The sequence below is a fragment of the Columba livia genome, chromosome 7, assembly GCF_036013475.1.
Source record: "Columba livia isolate bColLiv1 breed racing homer chromosome 7, bColLiv1.pat.W.v2, whole genome shotgun sequence".
Classification (NCBI taxonomy): domain Eukaryota; kingdom Metazoa; phylum Chordata; class Aves; order Columbiformes; family Columbidae; genus Columba; species Columba livia.
The window spans coordinates 30,811,256-30,833,027 of NC_088608.1; the positions used below are offsets into that span (position 1 = coordinate 30,811,256).

General features: G+C 41.3%; 1 protein-coding gene across 50 annotated transcripts in view; it reads left to right on the top strand.

Moving 5' to 3' along the window:
• Positions 1–21,772, top strand: part of MAP2 (microtubule associated protein 2) — a 226,947-nt gene that overhangs the window by 176,874 nt on the left and 28,301 nt on the right. For 27 of the 50 annotated variants that reach the window (XM_065069006.1, XM_065069011.1, XM_065069009.1 and 24 more), the window contains one exon: positions 894–971. In XM_065069006.1, the coding sequence (XP_064925078.1) occupies positions 894–971 (78 nt within the window). Of the gene's footprint in view, positions 1–893; positions 972–12,137; positions 12,393–14,804; positions 18,627–18,873; positions 19,081–19,464; positions 19,600–21,772 lie in introns of all 50 variants that reach the window. The other 23 variants (XM_065068997.1, XM_065069004.1, XM_065069005.1 and 20 more) reach the window with 8 other exon arrangements.

Sequence of the window (21,772 nt, forward strand, 5' to 3'; positions counted from 1 at the left end):
GACCTGGCAAATTCTGCTGGGGCTTTCAAGCTGGCCTTTCTGTGCTTGGGAAGAAGCCCTGAATCAGAAATTTAGATCTGCTTGTTGAGAGCTGCCTAAATGTTAAAACAGATGTCCCAATAGTGGAACTGTTTTTAAAGAAAAAATAAATCTTAAGGTACTTGGTGTGAAATCAGATGCAGAGGTTATGCTGAGCTCATTTTGGAAGCAGTTTGTTTAGGATTTCATCGTACTTGAATTGAAATAATTGAAGAAACATCGTCTGGTTTCAGCATCTAATCTTGTGAATGTGAATGAATCTAAAGCCTAGTCTAAGTGCGTCTAAGATTTCCCTGCACCTTGCTCAGCTGCATCACTAATATGTCATGTCTGACATAAGTTACCTATGCTGATGTCTTTTGAATTTAGACAAGCAATGTTTGCATGTATTCTCCAATTAACCTTGAACTCAGCTGAAGAATAAAAAAAGTGTGCAAAATGTTTTTTATTTGTGTACTCAAGGTGAATTAAAGAGATTGGATGCCAATTTCTGATTATCCGCATTAATTTATAAAGTCTCTCATGTTCAAATGCTTTATTGTTGTTGCCTTGGATGCCTGAAGGTTTTCTGAGTGGCAATACTGATTTAGAAGATAACTTTGTACTGCGTTTTTGTTTGTATTCTATGACCAGATTTTTGAAAATAAGTCATACCGTCTGACAAAAAATATGTTCTTTTATTGTAACTTTAAAAGTCCATATATTCTCAAAGGGTCTATCTGGAAATCCACTAGGCACAAGTCCCCATTGAATAGTTCTCTCAGCTGGGCAGAAGAGGCTGACTGCAGCTTGGACCAAGTGTCACTCTTGCTAGGATTAATTGCTGTATCTCATTTTCACTGTTTGATTTCTAGCAGTTGAAGAGTCCGCCAACCTGCCTCCTTCCCCACCTCCATCGCCAGCTTCCGAGCAGACTGGAGCTCTGGAGGAAGGTAAGGGTCTCCTGGACTTGCAGTGCACAGCTGTCAGCAGAGGGATGAGATATGAATCTAAAGGATGGGGGAAATCAGAAAATGGAGATACTTTCTGCAGCTTCATGTGAAAAGATAAGGCATTCCCCAGCAATAACTCCCCATCTGCAAACCAACTGCAGTGCGTGGATGAGGTAGACACATATGCACAGAGGTAACTGACAGAATATGTTAAGTACATCCATATTAAATAAAAAAAATATGGTGATGCTCACTTTTTTGTCTGTTATACACAATATGAGCCAAGATGTCTGCTGTCCCAATGTGGTCACCAAAACTGTGATTCAGTAGGGGTCATCTTTGTTTTCTTTGGATTTGTTTGGCTGCTTTTTCTTAATAACCATTAGCTTTGTTTTTGCAATCTTAAATGCATGAAAGCAAGGAGATTCAGAGTTGGATCATTTATTTGTTCTTCGACCTGTAATTCATGCTTCAATGCCTATGTGTATTGGGGGTTCTGTACACAGGGTGCAGGAGTCACAAAGCAAATTTCTACTCTGTTCTGCACATTGAATGTTCAGTTTCACTACATTTTCCTTCTGCTAAAATCCTCTGCAGCAAAAAACTTAAGTGTTGCCTTCATTTTAAGCCAGGGCCTAAACCCCAGTGAAGTTGTCACGATGGTAAGCATGTTCATCAGTGCTTTGTCCAACAGAAGACAGTTGCTTCATCAAGGCCCTCAGTAAAGGGAGACAGCAATATGTTAAAACTGAGCCATACCGTGTAGATATGAGGGAAGGATTTGGGTTCAGAATCTCTAGGGGACTATCAGTTAAACTTTGCCATACCAATAGTGTTTTTATGTGTCCATTTATTTCTTTCTTGAATTTTCTTTTAGCATTTTTTTTTTCTTTCTTTTTGTTAAATAAATGAATGGAAATAATTTCTTATCATCTACTGAGCAAACTTTGTTGGTATTTTAACACAAGGCCTCTGTTAATTTTGCAAGTGGATGGTTCCTATTTCATGTGCTAACATAGTCCAGCTCTTAGTTTATCAGGCACTGCAATTAGGTGTGTTCCATCCTGTGGTCATTTTTAAGAAAATGCAATGTCGCGGTTTCTCTTATCTTTCCCTGTATGGACCACCAATAAATCTGTCAAAGTTTATTGAAGGCGACAATAAACCATGGCAGATGCTCTCTGTTACTGCCCCACTCTCCCCGCTAAGGAAAAGGTGATAAGGAAAGGGAGAGAGACTTAGACTTGCAAGTTAGAAAAAAAGTTTTAAAATGCTTTACTAACAAAAAATACAAAACCAATCTTGAATATCCTGGGGTAGCACAGGGTTCCCCCCTTCCGCGGTGGATGGAGCTGGCATTGCTCCTGCAGCTGCAGGGCAGGCACAGTAAACCGGAACTGGATTCAGGGTTGCGGGGTCTGGATCCAGACTTCGGATCGCAGGGACAATGGGCAGGCTACTCTTCAGATGCCAGCGGTGGTCAAAGAGAGCGAGACCCTCATGGTCTCCCACTTTTATAGGGTGTATGATGTGGATGGCATGGAATACTCAATTGGTCAGTTTTAGTGTCCTGTTCTGTCTGCTCTTCCTTGCAAATATATTCAGTTATCAGAATCCTTTGTTGTTATAGCAATAAATCTAAACATGGGGCTTGTTCTGCATTCCATTGGTCATCTTATCAGCTTCAGAGCGCAGTGTCTAAAAAAACATGCAGTTACTTAGAAGGTACTTAGAAGAACTTAGCTGAACTTGAACTTGACTTCAGTAAAGCCTTTGACACAGTCTCCCACAGCATCCTCACAGCTAAGTTGAGGAGGTGTGGTCTAGACAATAGAGTAGTGAGGTGGGTTGCAAACTGGCTTAAGGAGAGAAGCCAGAGAGTGGTAGTCAATGGTGCGGAGTCTAGTTGGAGGACAGTATTTAGTGGAGTGCCTCAGGGGTCAGTACTGGGGCCAATATTATTCAACGTATTCATTAACAATTTAGACGAGGGAATAGAGTGTACTATCAGCAAGTTTGCTGATGACACTAAGCTGGGAGGTGTAGCTGACACACCAGAAGGCTGTGCTGCCATCCAGCGGGACCTGGACAGGCTGGAGAGTTGGGCGGGGAATAACCTAATGAAATTTAACAAGGGAAAGTGTAGAGTCCTGCATCTGGGTAGGAACAACCCCAGGTTCCAGTATAGGTTGGGAAACTACATATTAGAGAGCAGTGTAGGGGAAAGGGACCTGGGGGTCCTGGTGGACAACAGGATGACCATGAGCCAGCACTGTGCCCTTGTGGCCAGGAAGGCCAATGGCATCCTGGGGTGTATTAGAAGGGGGGTGGTTAGTAGGTCAAGAGAGGTCCTCCTCCCCCTCTACTCTGCCCTGGTGAGACCACATCTGGAATACTGTGTCCAGTTCTGGGCCCCTCAGTTCAAGAAGGACAGGGAACCGCTGGAGAGGGTCCAGCGTAGGGCAACGAAGATGATTAAGGGAGTGGAGCATCTCCCTTATGAAGAAAGGCTGAGGGAGCTGGTTCTCTTTAGTTTGGAGAAGAGGAGACTGAGGGCTGACATTATTAATGTTTATAAATATATAAAGGGTGAGTGCCATGAGGATGGAGCCAGGCTCTTCTCGGTGGTAAACAATGATAGGACAAGGGGTAATGGGATCAAGCTGGAACACAAGAGGTTCCGCTTAAATTTGAGAAAAAACTTCTTCTCACTGAGGGTGACAGACACTGGAACAGGCTGCCCAGGGGGGTTGTGGAGTCTCCTTCTCTGGAGACATTCAAAACCCGCCTGGACATGTTCCTGTGCGACCTCACCTAGGTGTTCCTGCTCTGGCAGGGGGATTGGACTGGATGATCTTTTGAGGTCCCTTCCAATCCCAAACATACTGTGATACTGTGAAAATTCATTAAAGGAGAACTGGTCTTGTTTTTAACAAAACCAGGACTTGAAATTATGGGCTGTGTTAACAACAACATTTGTCAGTCCGCTATACTGGAAATACCTATTAGATGTGGTTAGTAACCAATATAAATTTTTTGATTAATTGATTGCTGATTTAAAAAAAAAATCTGCACATTGTTTAAAATAAAATAGTACATGAGTTCCTAGAGGTAATGGCAATCAAAGCTACTAACTGAAAAGGAAGCTAGTAGGGCATTAGCAGAGGCTTTTAGAATTATTACCAGGGGTTTACCATTATTTTTTAATATATAGTTCACTTGCCTAGTTCAGCATATGCTTTTTGGTTTTTTTGTATCACAATGAAGAGCTTGCTTTTTTGCTGCAGGCCAATGTCAAGGTTCTTAGGTCAAACATCCTTAGCTGAGGATTAGCTTTGTGTACTGTTTCTATCAGCAGTATTATTTAAATGTATTTTAGGATTTTATAAATTACTCATATTGATTAATTGACAGAAGGTTGTAGATTGCCCCCTAAGCAAATGGAAACCACTTTGCTAGTTGTATTAACATAAGAAGGTGGCAAAAGACTTTACAACTTGAGGTTATTAAGAGCTACCGGACTATGCTGTTCCCAGCTGTGCATATGACTCAGCAAGTCACTTAACATCGTTGTTTTTCCTCTTTCTGTACATGTAGAATTCAGTTAATATAATAGCACTTACCTTCCCTGCAGGGGTGGTTGCAAGGACTGAAAGGTCAGTATTTGGGAGACATTTTGATGATTTACAAAATGCCACATTTTTCAAAAATATTAAAATAATTTCCTTTAATGTTACTGAAAAGAGACTTTTCCATTACAAGATTTTGATTCAGCTCTTCATTTTTCCAAGCAGATGGCCTGTATAAATTCTAAAAGTGTAGGTTTGTAAGGGAAGTATGGAGAGAAATGATGTGCTGAGTCATTAATGCACTCTGCTGGAAGCTTCTTGTTTATGTCCAGCTCTGAAACTGGAACTCACAGTAGAGCTGGTTGATGAACAGAAGGAACTTCTTGAAAACAATTTCACCAGATGTTTATTGTGTTTTCCCAAAATATCAGTGTTGTCAATTCAATGTAGTTAATGGTAGTAAAAGTCTTGTGTTCTGCTCTGTGTTAGAAGTTGTGGTCCTTGTTTTCTGTGGGTAAGTTGAGCTTTTGTGGACTTGATTGAGCCAGACCTGTCATTTTTATTCAGGTAAAGCTCCCATTCAGAAGAGTTTGCCTCAGTAGGGTTTGACCCAATTTTACTGTACTTGTTTAACCTTTCAGTTCCCTATACCATCTGGCTGTCCGTCCTCATGCACATTGTCTGTCTGTCTGCTCAGTAGAATACAATTTGTTAATTTAACCCAATTCTACAGTTGTTGAGCAAAAAAAGGCGAATGCTTGGTGTGCTTATCTACCTCAGGCCTCCCTTTTACTCCTTCTCTTAGAACATTTTCCTAATGCACTTGTCAGAGTGTGTTGCATTGCTGTGAATCCAAAAGAGACTTCCTTCAGTCATGGTAGGAAGGAAATCACTGTTGTAGACATGACAAAGGTGGATGTGGCCAGCCATGCAGCAAACACAGATTAAAAAAAAAAAAAAAGGTAGAAAAGACAGAGAGGTTTGTGGGTCAAGTGTATTCATGAGAGAAAGGAGTCAGTGGATGTAGGTTTCCTTCACTGGGCTGCAGAAAAACATTCAAATGAGCCTGTCCCTTTATACTGCTGCAGAAGGTAAGATGACTGACTTACTGAAATTATTTCATTTACTTCAACTACAGTAACATAATTTTGCTCCGAAAATTTTCCCTAGCACTGTCTAATCCTTTTATCAATTGTATCTGGTCATGCAGGGCTGATGAGATATTCTCTTGCCAATGTGGCATTTTTTTGTGCTCTGTGCCTTTTGACAATGGTCAACAATGTTTTAATGTAAAAATTTTTCTAAACATTACAAGATAGAAGGATGCCTTTGATGGGTTGTCTTCCATTTTGAAATAGGCATTTCAGATTAAGCTTTAAATATCAAATAAGAATATTTTGCAAACTGAAAGGAACCAAGTATCCTATGAAAATGGATCTATTTACAGTGAAAATTACTTCTTGAAAGGCATTTTCGAAAGATACCTGGAAGCTAAAACTGAATTAGCCTTTGTGAGAAGTGATTTTAGTCTTGGACTTTAGAATAGATTGAGAATTTTTCCCATGCTTTGAGATGAAAAAGAACTATTAGGAGGGGCTAAAATAACAAAGAAAGGATTTTTCTTGTTGCTGAGATAAAATCAAATCATTTAAAGATATCATTACCTTGTAAATGAAATTATCTGCAGTAATTTTCAAAATATCTTGATTAAAACTGATGAATAAGCAATATAAATCTGTAATAGCCATAGACATAACAGCCCCTAACAATACTAGACTTTGCACTCCTAATGAATTTGGACTATCACAATAATATGTATATAAAGCATTTTTACTGTTGTCAGTTCCTGTAGTTTTTAGGAGCAGCAGGCTCCATTCAGAGCCTATTAAGAAGGATTTTTCAGCCTTGTTTGCATCAGTATAGAGAAGTCCTGGGGTTTCACTCTTCTTGATGCATTTTACCTCTGAAGGGCCCCTGGATAAATATGACCCATAACTGGAAGGAGAGCCTCCACTTTTGCACATCCTCTTGCTCTGTGTTCTGCTTCCAGCCATATCAACCTTCTTTTCTCCACAGTGTCCCAGTTCCAGCGGAAGAGATGGTGCCTGTGTCAACCCTTTCTACTCTTGTCCACAGTAATACACAGACTAGTGTGGGGGCACCCTGCAAAGAAGCTAGAGTTTTAGTTTTGAATCTTCTCAGATTTAGGAGGGAGTTGATTCCTGGTCTCTCGCACCCTGAGACGTGTCCTCCCTCCCTGTAACTAGTCTTTTGCAAACCGTGAGCCCCCTCAAATCTGACACTGAATTTTGTAGAAGCTTCTGTGGAGAAGAAATACGCAGGTTCTGCATTGCAAGTGTTTCAAGATGCTTCCCTGCAGCATTGCTGCTGGCTCTTAAGTACTAGGGAAAGATGGGAGCTCAGGCTCAGCCCTGTGTTTGGCATTGCCTGTTGCAGTGCTCGGCAGGTCTTCCTGCTTGGCAGAGGTGGGTTGCCAGCTTATCTTTCCACACCTACCTCTTTTAAGCATGCATAAAGCCCTGAATCTGCAGTTTGGATTCCACTACAAGAGCAAGGTAACTAAACTATCAGTGGTTCAGGCACTCTTTGTGTGCTGAAATAAATTGTGAGAACAGTTCTCTTGAAGCTCCATGGGTGCCATTGTGTATGTGCATAGGTGCACACAGCCTACCTTCAGTCCTGACCAGCCTCAGGGCAGTCTGAAACATGGATCATCTTCCTTTTGCCGCACAATGATACATACTGGAGCTACTAATATTGCCATTGATGAATATTTTTTCTTCCTTTTTGTGGCTGATTGAGGCTGAATGGGTTGATACTTCTTTAGCCAGGCAGAAGAAATACATGTCATTACATTACATGACGCTTGCTGCCATGTTGATGCAGAAAGCACAGGGAGCTTTTTATAAAGCCATAGATGTTGTCTTGTCATGGTGTGCTATAGAAAGAAGCTTAAAACTTATTCGCCAGGAAAGAACCTTAGAGCTCTTATAGATGGAATTGGTTTAGATAAAAATTGCTTTCCAAGACTTGGATAATGGTAGTTACAGCTGCATTCATGAGGCATCTTGTTTCTAGGTCACACACAGAGATCTGGTTAATCTCTGTTGGGCTGCCTGTGTTAAAACCTTGCTTTCTGACTGAGTGTTTTGGATCTGAGAGGAAAGTTTTGGAGGCTCCAGGGAAGTGCTTTAAGTTGCAATTGCCTAGAGAAAGGACAGGGACCGGGCATGGGCTTGTTCCTGACACTAGTAGGAAATGCAACAGGATAGCTGCAGCTGCTGAAGGCACCCTGTGAGTATAGTGTTAATCAAACTGCTGGTTGTCATACACAGAAAACGAGCTTAAACATATTTTCTCTAGTACTAGCTGTTTCGTTTTTCATAACTTTATTCACAGTGAGAGGGCAACTTAGCTGACACAAGTTCTCAATTCTCCCCTTTAGGTTTGCATGGATTGGATGGTAGGACAATAATTTCTATTGGGCTGTATTCTTTGTCTTACAAAACCAAACCCAAGCTCCCCCTCCCTGTAGCTGTCAGTAGCTGGTGTAGTTCTGAGATGATTATGTGATTATCTGCAATGCTACAGTGGCGGGTGAATAAAGCTGTCATTCCAAAGCACTGACAAACACTGAGGTGGGAGCTAGTTCACCCACGGAAACATGACACAACAGCATAAAATATAGGACTTAGAGAGATTGCTGTGGGCAGCTTTTGGTGGCCTTTGTCAGGAAAAAAGGTATTTGGGGAAGGGTTTTTTTGGTTGTCTAAATGTTACTTATTTACAAGGAAAAGAAGGAATTGGGGAATTTTGAAACATACAATAAGAAATAAATCCACCATTGACCAAAGTAGTTTGTTTTTTAACTAAAGGCCTTTTTTAAATTTACACTTTCAAGTAGTTCACCTGATGACTGTGGCGGTTACAGCTGTGTTGGGATGCTTTCTAAATACAGTCCGTCAGCTATGTAATAGCTTTAAGCATCAGTGCAAGTTGTGAGATGTGGTTTGTGTACAACACGTATTCCTCTAAATAATGAGAGTATAGTTTTGAAATGCACTTATTGCGACCGTTGGTTTCCAGTGTTCATAAACACTGTAGGAAACACCGCATATGTGGCCCACGTGTTAAAATGCACAGCTGCCTTATTCCTCCATCCTGCATTAACCTGTAGCCTGGCTGATTTCATCTACTCTGCAGTATGAGGCAGTGGCTGTTGTTGTTGCATGTGTCCATCCTGTCTTGTCTTTTCTTTGTCTGTCTGTCCTGCAGTTTTTGTCTGTGTGTGTCTATTTGTAGATGAAGGGGCGGAGGATAAGGTGGGACCGCTCCAGCACTGCCCGGGCTGTGGGCCCACTGCCAGCAGGGAGTGGCGTAAACACCTGGCCCCCTCCATTTCAGTGTCTGTGCCTGATGATGAGCCCTACAATTCAGACGAGGAGTACTATGAACACCCTTTGTTCAGCTCGGAGTGGACTGGCTCTAGTACACATCCCAGTGCCACAGTGAAGAGCACAGAGGTCTTGTTGGGCCATGACGAAGGTGAACTAAACATGGTCCCATTTTGTTCCTCTTCCCCTCTACTCACCTGCCATCCATTCCATTATATGTGTGCCTGGGATTGCTGCTTTCTGGGGAGGGAAACCCAGGGTTTATTTTTCCTCACATGGAAATGACACCCCTTCAGAGTCTCTCCATCTCAAAGTGAAGCTGCAGTGTGAGCCGTGAATGCAGCTTTGGAGTCAGTGAAACCATGGTCCCTTCTTAAATCAGGGTTCTTGGTCTACTGGCCTGGCTTAGAGCAGAAGCAAAAGGAGCAGCTAGTTAAGAGAAGCGTAAGTTAATTTGTTCTTCGTGCCAGAGAATCAGTGTCAAGAACAGTATGCAAGGCTAAAGATTGTTGCTGGAGGTAAGTCAGTTGTTAACACAATGGGGGAAAAATCCATGTCTATACCAAGGATAGCAGTAGAAAATCTTTAATTCTCCAGTAGGCAAAGTAGATCAGTTTTACTCCAGTATACACAGGTGACTTCAGGCAGTATTGGGTCATGTCTGATCTCCAGTTGCTTTGTGGCTACACCCAGTTAACATTGTGTCAGCTGAAGGCTAACAAGGAGGGAAAAAAAGGTTTACTGTTACTGTGTTTCTATACTCCCTTTTTCTATGGTGTGGACACATCAGTAAGTATTACGTTCTCAGTGGGGGTTACATAAAAGTGAAATGGCTTTTGAGGAATCAAGGCATCATCTATTTCAGTGACTAACAGGAATGACGATTTCTACTCCAAGGCTAAATAGATCACCTTTTATCTCGCAACATTTGACTAACTCAGTCTTGGGACGCAGGAGCTGAAGTTAAAAATAGTACTGAATCCTCTAAAGGTTTGTGTCTCAGGAAGATGGAGGTGTGTACTTGAAATTGTTCACTGGGTCGTTTCAATAAGAGCAGAGTTGTTCAGAATTAACAGGATAATATAGTCTAATGCTGCAACAGCACCAGAAAGAGATCAGTGCTAGTAATTGAAGATTGTTTATATCAGCATGTCTTGCCTGAAGCTCAGGAAGACAGAAAATCACAGGAGTAGCCTTACTATAGCTGGGTGCCTATAGCTGTACTTAGAGCACTCCTGGATGGGTTAATGCATGGGCAGCTTCCTTTTCAGTCATATACATCTACCCCTGGTGGAAGTGTAAAATCTCAGAACACCTATGAGGGGAAAAAAAAAGAAGGGAAATAAGCTTGATCATCAGTGAAAAGATAGGCATTATGAAACAGCCCTCCCCACTTGCTGCCTCTAAGATTGCAGTTGATTTGGCTTAAGAGGTCTGTGCACAAAGGGAGTCTGTAGGATTCCTTCATTAAGTAAGGATAACTCTCTACTTTGGTGAGAAATGAGTTTTAATCATGTGGCACTGTGCAAAGTGTCTTAGAAAATGGAGGTGTATACCTGAAATTGCTCAGACTAAAATGAGAGGCTTTCCTTAAATTTTTTTTAGTTGAAAGGGGTGCACATGTAAAACTATATAAAATCAGAAAAAGAGAAGTAAAGCAAATTATTCAAGTCAAGGCCTCTTGTAGCTGGATACTTGCTGTTCTGCCAGGGTGCTTTTACATCTGCTCATGTGGAAATATCCCTGTAACACTCAGGCGTCAGTCCAGTTCTGATTCTGAATCTTCTGGCTTCTCTTCCTGTAAGATACAGTATTTAACCTTAATTACATTTTTTTATATGCTATTAATAATGTATTGTACTTTACACAGTGATATTTTCTCAGCCTCAAATAGTGTTTGTGTTTGTCAAATCACTTTTCGAAGACCATAACTGAAGTGGATGGTTGATTCTCTGGCTCTAACTGTGGCAATCTTAGGAGGAAAATCAAGCCATTGTAAAGAGGTTTTACTTTAATACCAAGAGATGATACAGCCACTTACAGGTTTCAGACCACTTGGTTCTAAGTCTGATTCAGCAAAGGCCTTTAAGCATGAGACACACTTTAAACCACGGGGGTCATCAGGTTGACTGCAGCATGACTGCTGGTCAGCTGCTTGGGTATGTTGCTGAGACACAGGTTTCAAGCTTAATCCTGACTTACAGAGCATAGTAATATTCTATCTGAGTAGCAATGGCAGAACACTCCAGAATGGGAACCTTGCTCGTCATCCTTCTGCCATGGCATGAGTAAAGACTGCTCTTCATACTACTATATTGATCCTAAGAGCCCGTAAGCTGAGTGAAGTCTTTTAGAAATTCAGATGAACAGTTATATTGCACTCATTGGTTTCTTTGACACAATTGGTGACGAGGAGCCTGGAAGCTAGTGGGGAAACAGAACAGAAAGGAAAATGGAGAGCCCTTGTGTTAAATCTGTGATTTTTCACACACGAAGTTCAGATGTCAGGCAGCCTAAGGGAGAAATTGTTTATAAACCCACTCAGTGTGGGAATCTTGGCAGAATTCTTGCAAATCCGTTAGTCGTCAGCTATACACAAGGCTTATTAAGACTATGGAAGTGGCTCAAGATTTTACCAAATCCAGGATCCATGTTTTAAATTGACTTGCTGGCATTTAGTGGTCAGTATTGCCAAGGTCAGTGGAAAGAAATTAATGCCTCATACCTTCCTCCACCTCAATTGAATGTCTTGTACTGGATTAAACAGCACATTTGTCAGAAAAATATCAATGTACTTTGAACTCATTGATGCATTGGTGTTGTCAGAGCCATCTATCATTCAAATAGCATCTCCATTTGCAATGAATATTTGACCCAGTCATTTTTGGGAGAGGTATACCTGTAAAACACTTTCAGCTCTCATCTTACAGCATAAATGTGCTTCTTTGGGGAAGACAGGTTGTTTGGTTTGGTTTTTGGGTTTTTGTTTATTTGTTTGTTTTTTCCTCAAAGGAAAATTAAGTTCCGCAATGACAAAAAATGGGCTGGATACTAGCAGTCCTTTGATAGACTTAACTCCAAAATGTTTAGAGCTGAAAGTGTTATGCAGAAGTAGTCCTGTTGAACTGTGTGCTTGGTGTTTACTGTTGGTGTTGATGTCACCTCCTTTTTCCATCCCCAAGAAGAACCAGTAGAGAGTCCGATGGCTGTGGAAGTGAGACCTGCTGCTCTTCCTGGGAAGCAACTGGGGAAAGAGCACGGGCACATTGAGCCTTTGGATCAGGCAAAGGGCCCCTGTGAGGGTCAGTCTGATTCTGGTTTGGAGGCCAAAGTGTGTCATGAAGACAAAGTGCCGAGTGTGGCATCCAGCAGGGAGAGAGTAACTGTTGTGGCAGAAACGCCCCTGAAAGACACGTCCCCTTCCTCGGCCAAGGAAGGTGTGTCCTCCTTGGGTTTGCATGTGTTTGCTGCCGGTGAATCCTTCTCCAGCTTTCTCCAGTGCTTTCCAAGGCTGCTTCATTGGCTGTTCTTCTCATTGATGAGTATGACTGCTCTTGTTATTATGCTTGAAGAGTGTGTAGCAGATAATATGATTGCATAGGTGCTGTATGACAACATGGTTTCCCACCATTGCGGCTGATTCCTGATTTTTTTACTTTGCCATGATGAATATGCTTTGCAGCTAAGCTGATTCCTCTGTGTAAGCCTTTTTCCCCCATCTCCGATGTGTTTGCCAGTCACATTGCTAATCTATGTATATTTTTTTCTTTTTGGTGCAGAGATTCATCTGCTTTTCTTTCAAAAAGTAGATTTATTGACTTTGGCTATGACATAAAGAGGCTTAAACTGTAGAAACGTTTTAATTTGCAGTGTGCAGGGTTGCTGTGTTTTGGGTTTTTGTTTTTTGGTTGTGTTTTTTGGGGGTGGGGGTTTTTTTGGGTTGTTTTTTTTTTTGGTGTATTTGCTTCAATGCATCTGGTTTAGCTTCCCTAAAGCTATTGCTTCTTATGTCATATCCTTGCCATTCATTGCAGTCCACCCCTCCTCTCCTCAATCATTACCAGAACTCTGATTTTTTGTGTGTCTTACCTTATTACAAATGTTTAACCCTGCTGGAGTGCCCTTCTTAGGCAAAACCTCCATCAATTCCACTGGGACACTTGCCTTGACAGTAAAGTTTAGGATTGGGTGCATAGAGTGAAGTTCTGATCTGGTTGCTGAACAAAATATTTACTGCAATCAATTTTTTTTTTTTTCAGTATGTAAGAACTAGGCTTCAAAATTTTCCTTTTAATGGTATTTCTTTTCAGCCAATACAACAAGGTATAAAGACAGATTTTGTGGAGTAGTGCGGTACCCATTCACTACCTGGCTAAGAAATGCTACATTTGAGAGGCTGGTGTTCTGGCTAGCCCAGCTGAAGAGTATTAAATGCCTTTGGCAGTCAGAATATGTTTCGATGACATTGGTGTTGTTCATTTGCACTACAGTAAGAAGCACAATAGGATACATAAAGAAAGTCAGTATCTAGCTGTTTAATTTCTATGAAAACAGGATGGTATCAACTCAATGGCCATGTTTTTATGCTTCATAGGGTTTGCAAGTAAATCATCACATGCAAAAACATAGAGGAGCAAAATTATTGTAGTTGTAGAGCTCTGTTTTTTCTACCTGCAGAGTTCGGAATGGCAGTTGCTTTTTTGACTAAATGTTAACATATGCGAATATTTTAAGAATGACAAATACTTTAATACTAATTGTTCTAAAGACTTCTGATTCATTGGAGCAAAAAGATGACTCCACAGACTTTAAATCAGGTATGGGGAGATTCGGAGTTGGTCCAATGCTTATTGTAACGAGCTTTAGAAAAAACACATAAAACTATTTTTACAAATTATGGGAGAAAGTTCTGCCACATTCTGGAGTATTTGTCTCCATATTTTCCGTGATAGGAAGATTTCTGTATGATAGGAATAATTATTTTCCATGGGATATTAAAAAAGAACATGCTATTAATGGTTAACAGAGCATGTATAAAAAACCACTTAACTAGGTATTACTCCCTAAAAATATGGTGACATACCATAAGACTAGCATTTTTACTTTTAAATTAACTTAATTAGGGCCCGATGTACAGTCACTGAAACATGCCAAGTACTCTTTGACCTCAGTTACAGCTGAAGGTGGCTGGTCATTTTGAAGACCACACCTTTAGGATCTGGGACTATTATTACCATAGTTCTGTTCCTGATTTACACATACTGGTTTCATGATGGCAGTGAAATTTTTGTCATTTGCCAAAGAGTGAATGTCAAAAGTTGGTATAATTAAAAAACCAGCCTCTTCTGACACGAAACGTTTTGTATGCATCATTTATTTAGTTTAGGCTGCTTGTAGAAGAAAAATGTAAAAAAAGTTGTAGAAATGTATAAGTATGCATGTTTTAAATGTCAGCAACACACAAAGTTACTATTGATTTGACTTATTCTTGCAAACTTTACTAACTCAGAACTAACAAACTACAGAGTCCAGCAAAGCATACCAACGAAGTGAGAATTGCTTGTGATTTTACTGTCACGTACAAACCATGAAGATAAAAAATTCACATGAAATCATCTCATTTCAGTGGTCACAACTCACATTTTCACTATAAAACCTCATATATTGAAAGGAAACTAGGGTTTAACACTTTAAAGCAGATTTCTAGGTGGTTTGCCTTGTTGCATGTTTGCATCTGCCTCCCTCTCCTTTCCATCATTCATACCAGGGTGTTGTTGTAAGCCACATCACTGTCTGCCTGTGTAAGTGCTTTAATAATTTTGTTATAAAACCCAAACAAACTACTTCAGATTTACTTGCAGCCACGAAGATGGATTTCCGTGTCCAGGAGGGTGCACACCTTTTCACAGCAGAACCATTAGACACAAAGCAACAAGAATCTGGGAAAGACAGTAAGACTGGTGAGCAACCTCAGCATGATGCCTTAGTTCCACAGCCGGCAAAAACAGAGGCTTTAGATAAAAAGGATTCGCAGAGTAAAGACAAAGAAAAAATGCCTTCATCTCTATCAGAACAGATCTTGGAAACTGATTCACAAAAGAAAGGGGAACTCAGTTTTGCAGAACTTGCTGCCAAACCTCCCTCTTCTCAAACACAAAAGGACTTGTCGTCTGAACTGCCTAAAGGGAGCAAAACAGAAGAAAGGACTGCAGATGTGCCCTCATCATCCAGCCAGGTCATATCTATGAAATTTAAAGACGACCTTAAAGATGTCCAAGATTTTGCCATCAGCCATGGTGACAGTTCTCTGTTGCCATCTGAACCCAAGTCAGAAGGATCCAAAAGTGAGCTTCCTTCAGGCCCATCTCCTGCTGTCCCCCAGGAGCTTCCATTCAAAGACAGTTCCAAAACAAAACAGGAACCCCCTGACCAACTGTTTGCCGAAGATCTTACTAAAGATGAGCAGTTGTACAGAGACAGGACACTAGCTCTGCAAGAATTCTCAGCAGTACCTGTAGATGGCCTGAAAACGCCAAGCACCCAGAAAATAGCTGCATGGGGGGAGGAAAAGGACATGACCAAGGATGAGAGTGATGAGGAAGAAAGGTATGACTTCTATGATAAAGGGGAGGCTCGAATATTAGATGATGGTAAATTTACCACAAAACCTGAAGTGAAGACACTTTCCCTAGACAAAGCAGACTTTGAAAAGGATGGTGAAGCTAAGAAGTCACCTGATATCCTCAAAACAGAAAAAGAAATGGATCAAAGTGGGCTCTCAGCAACAGTAGACAAGAAAAAGGAGGTCCAGCCAAGCACACAGATACCCCCAGCCACATTAAGCCATGAACACACCCTTGAAAAAACAGTAGAGCACCCTGATACCACTCAGTTATCCAGAGTTACAGAGAAAGCCCCTGATGCACCAAGTTTAACCACTGATAAGACTCATACTCTAGAACCTTCTAAAGAGAAAGATGTTAAAAAAGACACCAAGGAGGATAAGACAAGTGTTTCAGCTCCTCATGAAGTGAAAGAAGAGGAGGATCGATCAGGAATGTCGAAGTATTTTGAAACCTCTGCTCTGAAAGAGGAAGCCTTCAAAGCAGATGCTCTGAAACAAGGCAGTGATTACTATGAGCTTAGTGACACTAAAGAGAGTATGTATGAGCCTTATCAGACAGATCGTCTAATACCTGAAGACAAAGAGGAGGAGGAGGAGGAAGAATTACAGACAGAATTGGATCAGCAGCAGAGTATACCTGCTCATGAAATAGGGTACAGTACTCTGGCCCAGAGCTTTGCACCAGACAAATCTGAAGAACCAAGCTCCCCAACAGAAAGAATGTTCACTATTGACCCCAAAGTCTATGGGGATAAGAGAGAGCTCCACAGTAAAAATAAAGATGACCTAACTCTGAGCAGGAGCTTGGGACTTGGGGGGAGATCTGCTATTGAACAGAGAAGTATGTCTATTAACCTGCCCATGTCTTGCCTGGATTCAATAGCTCTAGGGTTTAGCTTTGGTCGTGCACATGATCTTTCTCCCCTCGCTTCAGATATTCTGACTAACACTAGTGGAAGTATGGATGAAGGTGATGACTACTTGCCAGCAACCACACCAGCATTGGAGAAGGCTCCCTGCTTCCCCATTGATAGCAGAGAGGAAGATGAGCACATTGAAGAAGAAAAAGCAATGGTAGAAGAAAAAGTTCAGCCTGAGACCTTGACCGAATCACCTTTCCTGGCCAAAGATTATTACAAAAATGGGTCTGTCCTGGCTCCTGACCTGCCTGAAATGTTAGACTTAGCAGGGACGAGATCTAGATTAGCCTCTGTGAGTGCAGATGCTGAGATGGCACAAAAGAAGTCAGTTCCTTCTGATACTGTTGTGGAAGACAGCAGCACAGCTCTGCCACATGTGACAGATGAAAACCACGTAACTCTAAAAGCGGAAAGCCAGCTAGAAGACTTGGGCTACTGTGTTTTCAATAAGTACACAGTCCCACTCCCTTCTCCGGTTCAGGACAGTGAGAATTTAACCAGTGAAACCTGTCCATTTTATGAAGGCACAGATGAAAAACTGAGACGTGGCCTTGCTCCTGACTTGTCTTTAATAGAAGTGAAGCTGGCAGCAGCTGGAAAATCGAAAGAAGAATTACTGAGTGAAAAAGACTTAGGTCAGCACGGCACTGGTGAGTCTGTTCTGGCCAGGGACTATGAGCAGGAGAAAAAAGAAAAGCTGGATACTGTGCTAGAAAAAAGTGAAGATCAAGTTGACTCTAAAGAGGTCTATTCCATTAAAGGTGCAGAGCCTGAGAAGACAAGACCTGAGGCAATCTTAGAAATGAAAGAAGAGAGTGTGGCTGACAAAGTTCATGTAACTGATGATACAATGTATGACAGAATATCAGCATCAGCAGTAGCCATAGAAAGAGGTGCTGTTTCTTTGTTGATGGAGAAGGAGGAGAAGACTCTTAGTGTTGTTCCTGAAATAGCTGAGATAGAAGCTCCGATAAAACCAGATTACAATGCTATAAAGCACGATATGGAAGTGGCTGCAAGGAGAGCTGACCAAGAATATCAGAGTCAGTTAGATTCTAAGATCAGTGAGGTTGTTTCTCTTCCTTCAGGGAAGGACAAAGCCTCTGTTAAAAGAGCGGAGCCTGAAACCAAAGACACTCAACAGAAAGATCAGACTGTCTTGTCCAGAGAAGCAAAGGATGCAGATGTACTTTCCAAGACTGAGCCTAGTTATGTGAAGGACAGCACCAAACTGTCTGAAACAGAAATTAAGGAAAAAGTAACTAAACCCGATCTGGTGCATCAAGAGGCAGTTGATAAAGAGGAATCTTATGAATCTAGTGGAGAGCATGATCAAGCCCAAGAAGGCTTGAATGGAGAATCTTTGAAACCAGAGGATATCAAAGCAGAACCTCCAAAACCACCTGTGTCTGGGGAAGAGATGCCTGCACAGTTACCAGCAAAGGAGCCTTCTGAAGAGCTTCTTCCGAAAGCCGAGCCTCTCCAGGAAGAGCCTGCTGAGATTCAGATGGAGAGCATACCACAGCCTGCAGAAGGAACTGAAAGGATTCCTGATACAGCTGTGAAACCTGTGGAAATCCAAAAGCTGCCGCCATGTGAAGTGACAGCTGGGGCCACAAAAGGGGAAGAACATGAGGAAGAAGAGGTAGAAGTAGGGCAAGAAGAAAAAGAAGAGGATAAACAGCATCTTGTATCAGAAATACCCCCAGAAATAGACTTTGGGAAACCTACTGCTGATGAGATGCTAGCCAAGGGTAGCCCAGAAGCACTACCTGAACTGAAAGGCATCATTGAATCCGTGGTGACAGTGGAGGATGACTTTATCACAGTGGTGCAGACAACAGTTGATGAGGGTGAATCTGCTACTCACAGCGTGCGCTTTGCTGCTACCCAGCAGGAAGACATCGAAACAGGGGACTCCCAGGCTGAAGAGGAGCCGGAGGTTGAGGAAGTGGCCGACATTGAAGTTGAGCCCAAGGAGGGCTCCCCAGAAGCTCCTGCTTCACCCCAGAGAGAAGAGATCTTGCTCACTGACTACAAGACAGAGACGTGTGACGATTACAAAGATGAAACAACAATCGATGACTCCATCATGGACACAGACAGTCTCTGGGCAGATACTCAAGGTGTGCATTATCCTTTCTGTTTTGTCTGTTAAATATTTTTGCTTCCAAATCATAATGATCAAAAAGCAAAATGATTATAGTTGTAATAGTAATCTTCGCATGTTCCAGAAAAATGGTAAAATAGTCCGCCTTTTTTATTAATCCGCCTGCTCTGTCTTCAATTATTTTTTTCCCTGCTCCACTGTAGTATGGTTAACATTTGTTACTAATCTTTTGTTTGTTGTTATAATTTGCTCTGATCCTACAGATGATGATAGGAGCATCATGACTGAACAGTTAGAGACTGTTCCTAAAGAGGAGAAGGCAGAGAGAGAATTACGAAGATCATCTCTCGATAAGCATAAAAAAGAGAAACCTTTTAAAACTGGGAGAGGCAGGATTTCTACTCCTGAAAGGAAAATAGCTAAAAAGGAACCTAGCACACTCTCCAGAGATGAAGTGAGAAGGAAAAAAGGTTCATTTAACACTACCTATTACTATATATATGTATATAATTTTATTTTATTTTATTTTACTGTTTTACAGTACTATACGGTTACTCTGTTGTAGATGATGTGCACCTTAACAGTAGCGTGGTAGTGTACAACTCTACAAAAAGCCATGTGTAAGGCTCACTGCTCCACTGGTCCCATTTCATTCTAGACATGCCCCCACATCCCTGGGTAACACATATGAGGTGCTCCCCCTCTTCCAACTTAGGATTTGTTCACCCCAGTAGAAGCGGCGCATTGGGTTGGAGTTGTGGAGCAGTGGGCCTGCCACTTGATGTATTGTCATATGAAACTGTTTGCTGATTTTTTTTCCTGATTGTATGTTTTTTGTGTTTTCTTGTCCATAGCAGTGTATAAGAAAACTGAACTTGCTAAAAAAACTGAAGTTCAGGCCCACTCTCCCTCCAGGAAAATAATTTTAAAACCTGCTATCAAATATACTAGACCAACTCATCTCTCCTGTGTTAAACGGAAGCAGACAGGTGACTGCGTTCTATTCAGTTATGCAATGTGGCTGGCAAACATAGACATTTTTTTTTGTTAAATCTCATGGCAATAGCAGCTTCTCTATTTTTTATTTTTTTCTCCAAGAATATCAGTCTTCACAAATAGTATTGCTTTTTTAGTGTTTTGTATCATTTTCATTTTCTTTCATTCCTGGTATTTGTTTTTTTTTTGTTTAATGGAGGCCACGATCATGTATGCTTGTCATTGCTTTGACCTCCAAGTGCTGTGGTTGTAACTTGGCATCGTGCTTATAGTGTGGTGTTATAGGAATCTCTACTCATCTTTTTTTTTCTTTTTCTTTTTCTTTTATTTACGCCTTTTTGTTTGTTTGTTTTTCTGGTGGGAAAATGTTGACAGCATAAACCATGGTATGCATTTCCTTTATTTTGCTTTTTTACTCTCATGCATAATAAGAAGTGTTTCAGACTTATATTTTGTTGATTGATGTTAAGTGCATTGATGCTTCCCAATCTGTCACTGATATTTATGCTGTACAGTCAAAATCCACAGGGGTAATCCAGCTACATGCAACATGAAGCTGAGAGAGAAGAAACCCGGGCTCACGCTACGAATGCATTCCAAGCAAAAATCTTAATATTTGGTAGAGGACGGTGAAAGGACAAAACAAATGATTCCTGTTACATCTTGATAGGTGTATCATTACTTAGGGGACGAAAAAGAATACTTTCAGCGTTTTCATCATATTACTTGTTGTTACTGTGAGTTCAGAGTGGAAAGATGAACATCTTGAATTTTCTGGTGATCTTAAAAAAGAAAAAAAAAAAATTGCTAAAAGAGGTCAGATTTTCTGTTACATAGCCGTATGCTGCAGTGCAGTTGTTCATGAGTGAAACTAGAGCCATTAAAAGAACCATGCACAGCAATACAGAGCTACATCAGCTTCTTCTCATGGCTTAGAAATTAAAAGCAGGATTTATTACTCATCCTATAGTTAAACAGTGCAATACCAAAAGTGTTCCTTAAGCACTCGTTCCCATCCAGTTTTGCACCAGTGAGTCACTCCTGTTCTAAATTTAGACCAGGCTCAGTATGGAGGTCTGACTAGTGAAAATACAGTAAAAGGATATCTATGCAAGAGTAGCTTTAATATTGTGCCTCAACTGCGTGACGTGTGTATGGTCTCCTGGTTGTATTCCGTTAGGACAACTGAACTAAATACTCTGTCCCATCACCTTGCTTCTGTTGGGGAATCTGGCGCTTTTACTTCCTCCCCTCATGAGAACTGGAGCCAGGGAAGGAAAGGCTGATACAGACCCCTCTGTGCTGCAGTGATGACTCCTCCTCAGTTTGCAGTCTCTAGGCTGTCCTAACTTGGCACTCTGGACCAGAACTACCCAAGAGTGAGGAATTTTTTTTGAAAGGATTAAAACAGCTCTTCTTGCTACTTCTTGCTGTTTGATGAAGCACAGCTTGATCAGCTCAGGAGTTATTCCCCATCATTCAAGTATTCTTTCAAAAGACCCGGTGGGTTCAATAAGCAGTGGAAATGGGGGGAAAAAATGCTGGCTTTATAGTGTTCTCAACTTCATTTACACATCTACAGCCATGTGGTCAGTGCTGTCTTGCCCTCAGATACTGTATAGCACTAACTCCTCTGAACTCTTCTTGCCCAGTAGTGTCCTGGAGAGGCCCCAAGTCACACCGATAGAGTCGCAGAAGGAAATCTGCCCAGTGCCTTAAATGTCTGCTGCCTGACAACTGACAAACACCTACCGAAGCAGATATATTAGTCAAAGTGAAAACACAAATCGTGTCCCGGTACATTTAAATCCTGAGATGGAGAGCAACCAAAATAATGGACCCAGATTGATCATCACATTTGCAGTTATGCGGGTTGAACTTTGAGGTTTGGGTTCTAAAGCAGAGTAGCTTGAACTGTGCCACAAAGTGAACAAAAATATCTCTTAGAATGTTTTACCACACTCAGTGTTGCTGGAAAATTCACAGTATCCCTTATTTTATTCTGCCTCACCTTTTTATACTTACTGATGGGACTCGAGAGGAGGCCATGTGAAAGGATATCACATAGCACTGTTCTCTCAAGAGTGTAGGCAGCCATATGTTAACCTAAATATCCCTGAACCTGAACCAGTCATCCAGCTCTTTCCAGGATCTGGAATTTAGAGA